The following is a 14,411-nucleotide window of genomic DNA, read 5'->3' as shown; positions in this document are numbered from 1 at the left end:
ATAGCTTTGCTTTGCCAGTGCCTTCCATTACTGTTTATAAGATGTTTCTCATCAGTATGTTGATTATTTTTCTGTTCTTATGATAAAGTGTCATGACCAAAAGCAACTTAAGGAAGGAAAAGTTTATTTGGGCTTTTGATTCTGGAGGGACAGAGTCCATGGTGAGGAAGGCATAGCATGACTATAGGAAGAAGGAGCTGGCTGATCCCATTGCCATGCACACATAGGTAGCAGAGAGAGAGAGAGAGAGAGAGAGAGAGAGAGAGAGAGAGAGAGAGAGAGAGAGAGAGAGAGAACAGCATACAACTTTCAAAGCCCACTCAATGGTATTCTTCCCCCAGCAAGACTCAACTTCTAAACTTGTGGTAACTTTCCCAAACCAATAAAGGACCAAGTCTTTAAATACATGAATCTTTGGGAACATGATCATTCAAACTATCAATCAGGGACATTTGTGTAGAACTAAGGTCACAGACACCCCAGGTGTAAAGGATGTTATGGAAGAGACTCAAAGTAGGACAAAAAACTTACCATAAATAATAGTGTTCACTTGCCTAGAGAGGTCCAGAAATACGCTAGACCCATCATGAAATGGATTCAGATGCTGGTGGTTATGATGAAGATGATGACGGTGGTGGTAGTGATGATGATGATGATGATTATGATGGTCATGATGATGGTGATGGTGGTGATGAAGCCATTGAATATGAGATCATCCTAATAACATTTTAGATATATATTGAGTGTTTAACAATATTTAGGATATTATTTCAAGATTATTACATAAATTAACACATTAAATCCTACCAACAACTCTATCCTACCTCATACTATGATTATTCTCATTTCATAAATGAGGACACTGAGGCCAAGAAAGGGCATGTAACTAACTTGTTTAAGGCCAGATAAATAAAATCAAAATGAATGTTATTCTGTTGTAAAATAAACAGTTGTCATGTTTCATGTATTTTCTGGACACTAGAATTTTTGAAACTTGCTAATATTCTTACATGAGATAATAATTTTCTAGTGAAGAATTTTTTCGTGTATTTCCTTTTTGTAAATTATATTTTTCAAAGCAGTCCAGGCCTTAAAGGTAAGTACCATATCTTTCTATAATTATTTTGATACTCATGAGTGTAAATGACAATTTTATATCTAAACTCCCCTAAAACCTTAGAAGACATTTGTGTTTCAGTGGTTCACATTGGGTTCTACCAATCCATTTTGAGTCTACATTTTATAGAATCTATCTAGTTTTGCATTTCATTATATCATTGAATTATTTTGCTCCAAAATATACATGTATAAAACATTCTTACCACTGTAGTATGAATGTAATCTTTGTAACATGGTAGACTTGTTTTAAATTTGGATAACACATCTACCTACAGAGGCCCACAACTACAGTGTCAACATTGTAAATCTGAGACTCATCACATGGAATTAGCCTCAGTGACAGGATTTGTTACTTTTCAGGGGCATGACTCGCTGGGGAGAGTTTGATGACCTTTATCGTATCAGTGAGCTGGACAGGAGACAAGTTTTACTGTCTGAAGGAAGGCAGGCTTCGGAAGGTCAGTATGAGAGTGTTATTATCAACATGGTGCTTTTTTTAAAACAACATAAAGAATAATTCCTAAATGTTTGCCTCTTACACAGTACTGCTTGATTAATTCATAGATGTGCGTTTCTCAAGCATCCCCAAGGGCCTCGTGGTTCATGGCTGGCAGCCACTAGCCCTTAGGAACAAATTCTCTTAAGTCTCTCTACTCCATGAGAATGCTTTCTCAATAATGCTTCAGTAGTTTCAGAGGGGAACTAAGACCCAAAATCTGTCTTCTTAGGAAAGGCCTGATAGCTTGGTGTCGGTACAAAACAGAGATGCAGGCCTGGTCCCTCACCTGGAAGTACTATGTTCATACAAAAGCTACTCAACTCACCATGCTTTTATTTATTTATTTATTTATTTTTGGTTTTTCGAGACAGGGCTTCTCTGTGGCTTTGGAGGCTGTCCTGGAACTCGCTTTGTAGACCAGGCTGGCCTCGAATTCACAGAGATCCGCCTGCCTCTGCCTCCCGAGTGCTGGGATTAAAGGTGTGCACCACCAACGCCCGGCCCCTCACCATGCTTTTAATCTTACCTGTCTAACTCCAGACTGACAGAAAAACAGGTTTTTCCAGTTCATCCATGCTAAAATTTTATATAATTTATACCCCCAATAAAGTGAGATTAAAGGAATAGAAACACTAATCATGTGACTACATAAGTCCTATGAGACATAACTCACTTGCAGCATTTGCGGCCTGACCAGTCCCATGCAGCACCTAATAAGTCAGTATAAGCCAAGGAGTGAACTACAGTGATTTGAAATAGCCAGGAAATAGCAGTCACCTTGTTAATAAAAGCATACCAGTGTCCCTACGGTGCAAGAAGATAGGCAGCTAAATGATACGGGCTTGTGGTCTTTATTCTTCCCAGACTATTTATCTTATCACAGCACTCTGAAGCCATATGCAGATGAAGAGCCAGCATCCCCACTGCTCTATAGGACCATGAGTGAGGCAGCTTTGGTGAGAAAAAGGATGAAGACTCCAGTGATGTACAGAAAAGACAGGCAGGACCATAGAGCCTCTATCAACGGACACTTCTATAACCATGAGGTAAATTACAGTAACTTTAATGTGGAATGATGTTGTCCATTATGCTGATAATACTATTTATTTCAACTTAGCATTTAAACCAGTAATAATAACAATGTTAGCAGATGCCTAGCATTCATCATTCTGTCCCTGTGTTAACTCACCGACTAAGTTTAAATACGATCTTGTTCACTTCTTTCTTGGTTTGGATGTTTTGAAGCACAGATTTAAATTAGATAGCATGCATAGTACCTGCTCAGGTTCAAGCCAGCTGGGGTCCCTGCACTGACAGTGGACAGTACATAGGGTCCCGTGCCTACACAATAAGCTATGTGCAATTGATACCTGTTGGCAAAGGAAAATAAATTTCTCCAATGGCGTGTCATCCTGTGTATCAACACGTTCCAAGGCAGGCCCCGTGCCCAGGGAGTAGTTGGCCAACACAAAATGAACTCCGTTTTTTCTTAATGTTCATTAGTGTTTTGCCTACATGTCTGTCTGTCTGTCTGTCTGTATGTATGTATGTATGTATGTATGTATGAGGTGCAAGATCCCCTGGAACTTGAGTTACAGACAGTTGTAAGCTACAATGTGGGTGCTTGGAATTGAACCTGGGTCAGCCCCCCACGGGGGTGGGGAGCTTTTAACTTCATTTTATTTTGTTTGGGCATTTTTTTGTCTTATTAAGGTTTTTTTTTGGTTTATTTGTTTTGACTTCTGTTTTGTTTTTTAAGTTTTGTTTTGTTTTGTTTTTATCTGTTATTTGAGAGAGAATAAGAAAGGAACAGAACATAAAGTTGGATGACTAGGAACATGAGGAGGTCTGGGACAAATTGGGAGAGTGGGAAACATAATCAAAATATATTTTATGAAAATTTTTAAATAAAAAATAAATGAAAGTCGGGCGGTGGTGGCGCACGCCTTTAATCCCAGCACTCAGGAGGCAGAGGCAGGCGGATCTCTGTGAGTTTGAGGCCCGGCTGGACCGATAGCCTCTGAAACAATACAGAGAAACCCTGTCTCCTAAAAACCAAATAAATAAATAAATAAATAAATAAATAAATAAATAAATAAAGTAGTCCCAGCTTGCCGGATACTTGCTATAGAGCCCAAGCTGGCCTCAAACTTAAACTCCTCTTGCCTGAGCCTCCCAAGTGTTAAGATTATAGACATATACACCTAATTTTGAACACATTTCAAATAAATTATCTCACTTATCCTGAAGGCCAGTATCATTATTTTTTTCTTCTTTACATATAATCAAAGTTCACAGAAATAAAGCAATTTCTCTTGAGTCACACTGCTTTTTACAAGAACTCTGAACTTGAACACATAGTTGTCTCCCTCCAAAACTCAAATTATTAACCAGTGTGATGGATGGATGAGTCCCCACCTAGGTGCTGGGTGCCGAAGTGACTGTTTGGAATACATAGATGAGCTTCTTGAGGGGCAAGTACAAAGCTTAAACCAACACACCGACAACAGCATCCAAATCACATAAATAAGGCTCCCACAGAGACTGGCTTAAAGGCATTCAAAGTGTTTATTTCACCTGATCAAGCATCACATTTCCCATCCTGCCCGCCCCGCCCCTTAGGTCTTGTATTCAGGATATCTACCACTGCTGTTTTAGAGTCTTAATGATTGATATGACTTTGTTATTGTTCTTTTAGACATCTGTTTTCACTCCAACCTTTGGATCAGAAACTAAGGTCAGAACAAATAGCAACATGAGAACTGAAGAAGTAATAAAGCAACTTCTCCAAAAATTTAAGGTAATCTTTGTCACTAACCTGAGCTATACTCTGCATGTGAGTAAGCTAATGGAGACACGTAAATGCACTCTCTGAAAACAACAACAACAACAAAAAACTATGGACTAGAACCAATGTTGTATGGTCTGCTCTGGTGGATATTTTCCTCAGTGCAACGAAAGCCTGGAAATTCACATTATCCCCCCACAGACATGTCTGAAAGTGCAGGGGAAAGTGACTACTTTGGGTCTAACATCATCTGAAACAATCCCATTTATTTATTTTTTCCATTGACAGATTGAGAATAGCCCACAGGATTTTGCTCTCTACATTATTTTTGGAACAGGAGGTAAGAAAATCTGGTCTCTTTTTGTACCTGGCTCCAGCAAGTTAGTTTTCAGTTCATAAAGAAGACATAAGAGTGCTTGGTTCTATCAAAAAAAACGGGGCATGGGGGAGACACAGAACACAGAAGAAAGGAGAGGCAGGAAGACAGGAAAGGGTTCATCATAAATTTTGTTATTTACATAGTTTTGGTGCAAACTAAACAGACATCAGAAACACTGAGCTACACTGGGTCTGACACATTGTAAGAAGATGAGCTCTCCCTCAGTAGAGAACATGAGAACTCTGTGTGTGTGTGTGTGGGGGGGTAATATGTTGTCAGCAATCGTTCCAAATGGTTGTGAAGCAAGAAGCTTGCTTGGAAATGTAAAATATGGAAGCAACTGAGGGCGTGAAACCAAGTTGGCATTAGACAAAGGTCAAGAGAGGACTCTGCTGTGCCGAGGAGAGGAGCAAAACCATGCGGGCTTCCTGTTGCTTCAGAAGTGACAGTGAAGTCAGCACACACTGCATTGGAATGGACATGGGAATATATTGAATCCAGAGATGAGAAACAGATTTGACCTTTCTGAGGAAGGAAGTGAGAAACGGGGAGCTGGGAAAAGAAGATGAACTAAAGGACATGGGGGCTTGTCTCAGCGTTTCCTTTTATTAAAGTAATAAAAGGATGGGAGCCTACTGTGACAGAATGCCAGTGCTTTAATCTTTTAAATTTGAAATTCTGAGAATATGCCAATATTTTTGTCTCATTTTCATTGCTGAATGGATGAAACTCATAGATAATGAAAAGGACTAATCGTACTAATTCTGGATTTATAGTTTTAGTTCTTGGAATGCCCAAGAATTGAATGTAAGGTAGAAACAAAAGGAAGAATTAAGATCAGCTATAAAACTGGATTTATATTAATCAAACTTGGTAGTAAATATCTGTTGTGTAAATGGATGAAGGAAGCAAGGGAATTTTTGAAGGGATTGAGCCCTGTTGCTCCTTGGGTAGGACTAGAGCTTTGGCTAGAAGATTTAACTAAAAGGTAGAATTGTTTGAGTTACTAAGTTAGACCATATATCGAGTGGAAGAAGTTCACTTGTAGTTGTTGGAAAGGTTTCCATATTTAGTTTTAATTGTGCTCTAACCATGTCTGCAATTTCACTGTGTATGGTTACAGTTAGCCATGCTCAAGCATAGTCCAAGAATATTGAATGGACTTTTCCAGGAAGAACAATTGATAGGCTGTAAGTAGTCTACCATCAGAACAGTGATAAATTCTTGTGCTGTCCTTTACTCCCCCTCCCTGGGGTGAACATCCACGTGTCCATTGTATCCACACTGTAGACACAACCTCCCCACTTGTCACTTAGTGTCAGCCTAGTTATCAGATCAAGTGTTGAGGCACCATGCTGTTAGTCTTCAAATCATGCTTCTTTCTTTCCTTTTGGTAATGGCCTCAAACTACAAAGGCAGTAACGCTGACCGCTTTACTAGAATATTCTGTGGTTGCTCTATTTGTTACTAGTGATGCTACCCTCTTACTATGGCTGATTTATAAATCAAGCTTTATCATAGATATGTATAAATGTATGTGTATAGAACAAACAGATATACGGGATTACATACCGTCTACAATGTCACATGTGTCCCTTATGGTCTGGGAACATATCCAGCATGGATAATGGGGCATGACTCCCCTAGGGTTTTTTGTTTGTCTGTTTGGCTGGTTGGTTGGTTTTTGTTTGTTTGTTTGTTTGTTTTCTAGGGTTAACTCTTACTGTGGTTTGCTCCTTTTCATTTGCAGAGCAGAGGAAGCTAAAGAAGACTGATGTCCCGCTGCTGCAGAGACTTCTACAAGGACCATCCAACAGCAATGCTCGGATCTTCCTCATGGATAAAGATACAGAAGAGATTAGCAGTGATGTATGGACACCGATAGCCGCCATGTGCCCTCGCGTCTCCCTCTGACTCAGCATTTCTTTCATGCCTTCTCTTTCCCTTCTCAGGTGGCGCAGTACATTAATTTTCAGTTTTCCTTCTTGGAATCCATTCTTCAAAGATTAGATGAAGAAGAGAAAAGAGAGACTGAAAGAATAATGGCGAAGTAAGTCGAGAGCGCGCGCCTGGCACGCTATTTCATCCTTTCATAGTGCGCGCCCGGCACCCAATTTTTCACGTTCTCCTTCTCCTTTGCAGATTCAATACCGAAAGGGCCTTTATCCTGAAGTGTCTTCAGAGTAAACAGGCAGCAAAAACAGAGACCACAGTCTAGAGGCACCGCACCTACGCTAGCCTGCGCACCTCAGCAGAGCTGGGGAGGGCACATCCGGGTGACAGTCTGCCTCTGCGCTCTGATACGCATGACCTTGAAGCTGTGGAATGCCAAAGAGCCTGCTTCCTCTTTGAAATGATGAGGTTGGCTATAGCTCAGAGTTGGATGAAGGCAAGAGTGGACTTCAGTAGCTGAAGGAAGCCTGGATACTGTGTATTCCAAATGTCATTTGTAGCAAATTCTTTAGTGAACTCAAAGTGGCCTCTGCTAATATCATGTGGTTTAAACTTGTTTTATCTTGCACTCTTAAAAGAACTGAGACATTTGCTGACTCATAAATGTTTGGAAATCAACACTTCCAGTTCTTGATGTCAAGGAGACACACATTCTCAAGCCATCAAGGACCTGAATTGGCTGTGAACAATGGTGCATCTGTATAAAACCTAGAAGTTTCTTTACAAGGGTTGATGATATTTAACCCTGCAGTATCAGCGCTCTCTGTCCTTTGGGAATAAGATGATTTTGGACTCTAAAGAAACTGAGACTCAGGGCTGCAGAAATGGCTAAGCCGATAGGGGCACTGACTACTCTTTCAGAAGACCTCGGCTCGATTCCCCAGCACCCATGCGGTGGCTCACAGCCATCTACAAGCCCAGTCCTAGAGGATCTGACACCCACCTCTGTGGGCACTGCACACACATGTCCAAATATCCATACACGTAGAAATAAAAAAAATTAAAAAATGGAAAACTAAACTCTGATTTTCTCAACCTGGACCCTTCATTTGTGTGGTAACACCCCCTACCCCCCCACACACACTTCTACTGATAACTTCCAAGCTGATTTTAAGTGTTTTAAAAGTTGGTCGTATTCATTTTCTTTATCTTTGCAAACAAATGTATCACAGACTACATAGAACAAGATTTGACCACAAATACTGAGTTGTTGCTGGTGATTGCTGTACCTGAGCCAGGAGAGGCCTCACAGAACTCTTGCTGCTGTGTAAGACACGTTCGAGGTACTCACAGATCTGCTAATCCCACTTGGAAAAAAAATATGATGGGTTTTATTTGTGAACTCTTTATTAGCGTGAGTTTTAATCAATATTTTCCTATCCCCAAACTACTTCCATTTGAACTCTTTATCTGAAACTGTTCAATCATGTTACCTGTACTAAGGTAAGGTTGTATCATCAGCTTTAAATTGTGCAACAGTTGTAATGATAAGCTATCCATTCTCCATCCCCAGAACCTGAACAGGGTGACAGTGTAGTGGTATGTCTGTCCCAGGAAGTCTCCCTCACCGGTTGAAACAAAGTCTTGTATTTCTAAAGCTTTGCCTATCAATCAAGAAAGGCACAATTTCATCTCACTAAAAATGGACCAAAAGAGCAAAGTATGTTGAAAACCCATCCAGGTATGGTGGTATATCCTTCTAATCTCACCACTCAGCAGCCAGGGAAAGAAGATTACTACAAATCCAGGCCAGCTTGGACTATGTAGTAAATTCCAGGCCAACCTGTGCCCCAGAATAAAGCCCCCTCTCAAAACTCGTGTGTGTGTGTGTGTGTGTGTGTGTGTGTGTGTGTGTGTGTGTGTGTGTGTGTGTGTGGTGTCTACGAAGTGCATACAAAACTCAGCAAGACTTACACAGAAAAAGAAAGATGCTATGAAAACTCACAGAAGAGAAATTGCATACAACTACTAAGTGTATGCAAAGTATCGCGTCTTCGTTCATCAATTCAGGTCAGTAGAGAGAAACTGGTAATATAGGCAAAGTTTAGCCTGAAGAATTATTAAGTTATGATAGGACAGCAACATTAAAAACAGGATGAGACCTCTAATGGGTACCTGGCACATGAGCGTTTGTGGAGGTGAAGAGAAAATGTAGACACAGTGACTTTGACTAAGGATCCAGTCTGCACTTGTCTGAGTCAAAAGCTGGGGAAGAAGGTCAGGTGAACAAACAGGGAGAGAAAGCTGCACGACTCTGGCAGCTAGCTTTGGAGAAACCCCTGGAGGCAGAGTGTTGAAGAGCCAGGAGGCAGCGAAGACGGCAATGCTTTTCTAGCGCCCTCTGCTGGTAATAGGTGATATTGTACAAGCTGGGAAGGAAGCCTTACAGGGGCCTACCCTCCTCACACACAGGGCTATCACGGGGCTGTGAAAATAAAAACTGGCATGTCAGCAAAACTGGCACATTAGCAAAGACTAAACTGCTTGACATGTAGTGGAGATGTGTGCTTCAGCAAATGGATTTTGTTTTTCTTTGAACACAAGTTAGTTGTAAAATTTAACCTTATAATTCTACTTGTAAAATACGATGTGGACATCAGAAACAAAAAGCTTTTTTTCAAAATTGTTTATTACCCTGATGTTTATACTGACCAAAGGTAGTAAAAAGTCTAAATGTATAAAAACAGGAAAAAATTATGTAAAAGGAAAGAAATATTTGCTCAGACTGCTATAGTCGTTAAAATTATATTTTAATAATAGAGCTAAAGTCTCCTTATTAATATAAAAATATATTGTAAAAATACCCATCCATTAGATTTGTGGATGAGTATTTACTTGTGTGTCTACATACTAATATTGTATATCCACTCACAAACCAAAAACAAGTCATGTGTATCCCTAATTTTTATATTTATTAAATATTATACAGTGATGTATTAATTTTTCAATCAAAAAAGAGAAAAATGTGTCACATGAAAGTTATCCACAAAGAGTGGATAGATTCCACTAGATTCCTGCTTACATCCATGCAGGAATAGATTCCTACTAGATGTAAAATATTTTGTAATTACTAAAATAAGGCATTGACTTTACCTTTGTGTGGTTTAAAACATCTTTCCTGTCTGTCCTCCTTAATCTTTCTGCAAGTCAGCTGGACAAATGGCTGCCTTTTATTTTTAATGGAAAAGCAAGTATAGCCATATGGCACCTGGCGTGATGTTGTAGGCTAGGATGTGAAATGATTGAACTGGAAAAGTCAATCACATCTCATGCTTATTATCATGCCTCCAAGACAACAACTTTTAAACATCCACTCTTTCGGCATCTGGAAATTCCGAGGAACATAGCAAAGCAGAGGGGAGAGCGTGTGACTCCTGAGATTTGATCACCGAGTTGCTGAGGCTTCTTCAAAGTTACTCTGGGGCACTTCCTTATGTCTATGATGGTCTGGGCGGCCATGGGAAAAGCCTGTTAGATCCAGCACTGAGCCTTTCTACCGGGAGCCTCTCCTCCCAATAGCGGCTATTCCTTGCTCCACGCCCGTCTCGGAAGTGAATTCCTAGGCCTCAGACAAGTCTTCAAAAGCCAGTACTCAACCTAATAGCTTGAATGCAACTTCTGAGAGACCCTGAGCCAGAAAACCCATTAGAATCTGTCCTGGATTCCTGGTCCTCAGAAACTTTGTGAAGTAAATGTTCGCTGTGTTGTGTGGCTAAATGCTAAGACTGTTACATAACCCTATATTACTAACGTACAGTTTCTAAGGCCAAATCTATTTCAGCTATTTTTGCATAATGCCTGACCATAAACTTTGTCAAAGGAGTTTTTCCTTGCTTGGGGTGATCCAGATATTTCGTTGTCAGTTACATATTAATTAAAATAAAATCCTGGATATCCCACTATGGTTATCAGTCATAGAGTCTATTGCATTTATCTTTCTACTTTTTGTACTTCATGCCATGCCTTGTTGTACATAGAATGTGCTCAATTCAAGAATTAGTTAATTATCTAAAATATTCTTATGAACTCTACTGTGCACATGGAAACTTTGCTAAACTCAACATCAACTGCCCCCCCACAAAAAACACCTCCAAAATATATTTTATTATCTCAGGACTCTGAAGTATTTAGTTAGCCAGCATTACTGTGGAATCTAGGTGCAGGCTACACATTGGTCTGAGAAAAGGGAGGGCACTCCACTTGCAGCCGACGAAGGAGAGACAAGAGGGGTAACTAATAGTTGGAGCATGTGTATGGGAAACGTGATAGGGTGTAATTAGTAAGGCAAAAATCTTTACTGACATCCAATTTTACACTCAGCAGCATCTAATGCCAGTGAGGTTGAGCCACTGACATCAATCAGTATTTGATTAGCAAAGCCTGGTAGCATTTGCCTTTTCCCTTGCAACTATTCTTTGAATTCCATTGCACATATGAGGAAAGTAAGCCTTGCAGAGGCTAGGAAATAGGCTAAGATCTTACTCAGAAGAAATAGCAAGAAGTTGAACGATGGCCATTAGGAGTGAATTCTAGGAGACTGGTTCCGGGACCCTGCCCAGACATCGCCATCTAAAGATGCTAAAATACATCCTATGAAAAGGACAATTAGCATGTAATTTACAGCCTCCCCGATACTTTAGCCCATCTCTGGCTGACCTATAACTACAGATTGTTTACTAGGACAATGTAATGTAATCATAAGGACAATGTAAATGATAAGTAAATAGCTGTTATATTGTTTAGGGGCTGATGATAAGGAAAGACACCCGCACCTGTTTGATATAGTAGTGTGAAGTTTCTTCACTCCACAGTCAGGGAAAATCATAGGACCAGACTCTACAAAGGCAGGAGAGCAATGTGAAGACCATGTGCAAATGTTGGTGCTTTGCATGTAAGAGGTATTGGGGGAAAGTATCCATTACATTTAAGTTAGCATGTATCATGGACAGCCCATTGCAGCCCTACCTTCCATTAGGCCTGACTGTTCACACCTGCTTTACTTTTGTCTTACAGCCAATCAAACTGGGCTGAGGAGGTGGCTCAGTGGGTAAAATGCTTGTTCTGAAAGCCTGAAGACCTGAGTTCAGATCCCCAGAATGCATGCATAGCCAGATGTCATGATGGACATCTGGAATCCCAGGGCAAGATGTAAGTGAGACAGGAGAGTCCTGGGAATCTCATGGGCAAGCTAGTCTGGTGTACACAGTGGCAAACAAGGCAGAAGGTGGCAGCCAACAGCTGAGTTTGTCTTCTTACTGCCACACATGTGCCATGGCCTGCATGTGCCCGCACACAAACGCAAATACACACACACACACACACACACACACACTCGAGACTGAAAACACGATACAAAAGCCACAGCTAAATGGATCTCTCACATTACACACACACACACACACACACACACACACACACACACTCAAGACTGAAAACAAGATACAAAAGCCACAGCTAAATGGATCTCTCACATTCTCTGAAGTGTCTTCACTACTTGTCCAGCTGTTGAAGCCATTCTTGTTGTCTAGTTCTAAGTAAGACTCTGTCCTTCGGTGACCTTTCGTGGTCTCTGTGACAGTGGGTGGTCTCAAACTCCTGTGCACTGTGATCATTTGCTCCACTTTTGAAACACTGAACATGTGACCCATGCCTTTATCTCAATGCTTTGAATCGATTGTCTTATACCAACTCATTAGTAGCTTTGTGTTATAAGTATGTGTGTGTGTGTGTGTGTGTGTGTGTGTGTGTGTGCCATGCAGGTGCACAGGCACATATGTGAGAACATTCCCCATAGAGGCCAGAAAAAGATATCCTCCAAACTCCAGTCACAGCAACGATGAGCTAGCTGCTAGATGTGGGTGCGGGAAACCAAACTTGGGTCCTCTAAGAGAGTTGTTTGTCCTCTTAGCAGCTGGACCATCTCTCCAGTCGCCACCACAGTAGTTTACAAAGTGCATTGAATGCATAGGATGTTCAACAAATGTGAATGTTACTAACATGTATAAATACTGATAACTCTGGAACAGGAAAAAAAACAATGTACAATTAAATAAAGAGAATCATAATTAGAATTTAAAGTTTTCTATTTCCCCATTCAAAATACTCCACTTATTTAATAAGCACTAAACTAATACTGTTTTAATTATATAAAACAATCATAGAAAAAGTTTTAAAGACCCAATTATAAGTCCTTTGCATCATTTTCATTAGAATTTCCAGAGAAAGCAGTAGTCACCCAATAATGCTCAAATTAATACAAATATATTAGGAGCCATGGCTGGCAATGTCAACATCACAAACACACAGGAGAGTAGGAGTCAGAACCCATCATGGAGGTAATTTTGTTAGCATCGTTCCCTCAGTTCATCAACAGTCAGTCATTCTCAGAAGTGGTACAGACCGCTCCATGTTGACCTTGAAGTCTTCACTGTGGGGGCCCAGCAGCCGGTTCCCAGCAGACGTGCCTACACATTAAATGGGCTGGAGACCTTGAATATTGTTTGGGTTCATGCCTCTGCCACTGCTCTTGAGAGGCAGAACTTGTGTGGGAGAGCCTGGAGGGGCTGATCTGGGAAAGGAAAGATGGTGTGGACCAGCCGGTGTTCTTCTCCAACACTGAGCCGATGAGAAGACACTCTGTTATCTTCCATACTGCCAATCTCAGTGATTATCCTACATGGGCACTCTTTGCGATGACTCAGTCTCTAAGAGGAGCTGGCACCTCCTGATCAGTTGGAGTCCCTAGGGAAAAATGAATAAGTAAACCTGTGATTGGGAAAGAGAAGTCAAAACTACCATGGTCCTGGTCCCTAAACAGAAATGTCTTCAACCTTCCATGTTGGATGCCTGAGGGAGCTTCATTATGCCCCTTCCTCTGGGTGTGAGATTTCCCAACATGCCCAGTTTCTTAACTTAAAGACCCAGTTAACTACAAGTCCTTTATTACTTTCAGGACATTAGATCTGAAAAACTGTCATCTCTTCTCAAGAGGGTCAGGCTCTTTTGCTGCAGGATAATGCACATGTACATGTACAGACACACTCATATACACACACATCCACATGCACAAATACACATGGCACACGCTAAGCAAACACTCCATCAGGAAGCTACATAGCTATGTCCTGAGCCCAGAAAGGCTGTCAAACAGTGAAGAAGTCCCTGCAATGAGAACCACATGGCCTGAGGCAAAGCGAGAGAGAGAGAGAGAGAGAGAGAGAGAGAGAGAGAGAGAGAGAGAGAGAGAGAGAGAGAGAGAGAGAGGGAGGGAGGGAGGGAGGGAGGGAGGGAGGGAGGGAGAGAGAGGAAGAAGAAGAAGAAGAAGAAGAAGAAGAAGAAGAAGAAGAAGAAGAAGAAGAAGAAGAAGAAGAAGAAGAAGAAGAAAGTGCAGTTTCACCAGGGCTTTCAACCCCAGACAGTTAAGACAAAAGGATCAGTGTGACTCCAGGTTGGCCTTGTTCCAAGGCAGCCTGAGCTGTGGGATGACACCCTTTCTAAAGAAAAAAAGGAAAAAAAAGCAAGCTCCTATGATGGAATGGAGGACACAGAAAACAGGAGGGAAAGAGGTCCCTTCCTCACACTGTCAAGGTTTCCCCTCCTCAGCCTCTCTGAAGCTAGCCTGCTGCAGACGGCTAAGCATACCAACACCAGCATTTGGGATGAGCACTAATTAC

At 41.0% G+C, this 14,411-nt stretch overlaps 2 protein-coding genes across 7 annotated transcripts in view; one reads left to right on the top strand and one right to left on the bottom strand.

The window, feature by feature from the left end:
- Nucleotides 1–10,637, top strand: part of Rassf6 (Ras association domain family member 6) — a 40,474-nt gene extending 29,837 nt beyond the window's left edge. For all 6 annotated transcript variants that reach the window (XM_021226055.2, XM_021226054.2, XM_013112046.3 and 3 more), the window contains 7 exons: nucleotides 1,480–1,577; nucleotides 2,483–2,664; nucleotides 4,317–4,418; nucleotides 4,695–4,746; nucleotides 6,536–6,654; nucleotides 6,738–6,835; nucleotides 6,928–10,637. In XM_021226055.2, coding sequence (XP_021081714.1) covers nucleotides 1,480–1,577; nucleotides 2,483–2,664; nucleotides 4,317–4,418; nucleotides 4,695–4,746; nucleotides 6,536–6,654; nucleotides 6,738–6,835; nucleotides 6,928–7,003 — 727 coding nt within the window. In that variant the 3' untranslated portion in view covers nucleotides 7,004–10,637. The remainder of the gene's footprint in view (nucleotides 1–1,479; nucleotides 1,578–2,482; nucleotides 2,665–4,316; nucleotides 4,419–4,694; nucleotides 4,747–6,535; nucleotides 6,655–6,737; nucleotides 6,836–6,927) is intronic.
- Nucleotides 10,638–12,803: 2,166 nt separating this feature from the next.
- The window catches only part of LOC101836689 (alpha-fetoprotein), a 41,394-nt gene continuing 39,786 nt past the window's right edge, over nucleotides 12,804–14,411 (bottom strand). Inside the window, exon 14 of the mRNA XM_005068090.4 lies at nucleotides 12,804–13,479. Coding sequence (XP_005068147.1) covers nucleotides 13,411–13,479 — 69 coding nt within the window. The 3' untranslated portion in view covers nucleotides 12,804–13,410. The remainder of the gene's footprint in view (nucleotides 13,480–14,411) is intronic.

This window comes from Mesocricetus auratus, unplaced genomic scaffold (assembly GCF_017639785.1).
Source record: "Mesocricetus auratus isolate SY011 unplaced genomic scaffold, BCM_Maur_2.0 Super-Scaffold_100006, whole genome shotgun sequence".
In the NCBI taxonomy this organism is placed as follows: domain Eukaryota; kingdom Metazoa; phylum Chordata; class Mammalia; order Rodentia; family Cricetidae; genus Mesocricetus; species Mesocricetus auratus.
The sequence above is the reverse complement of the archived record's forward strand: the minus strand, read 5'-3'. Positions and strand labels throughout refer to the sequence as shown.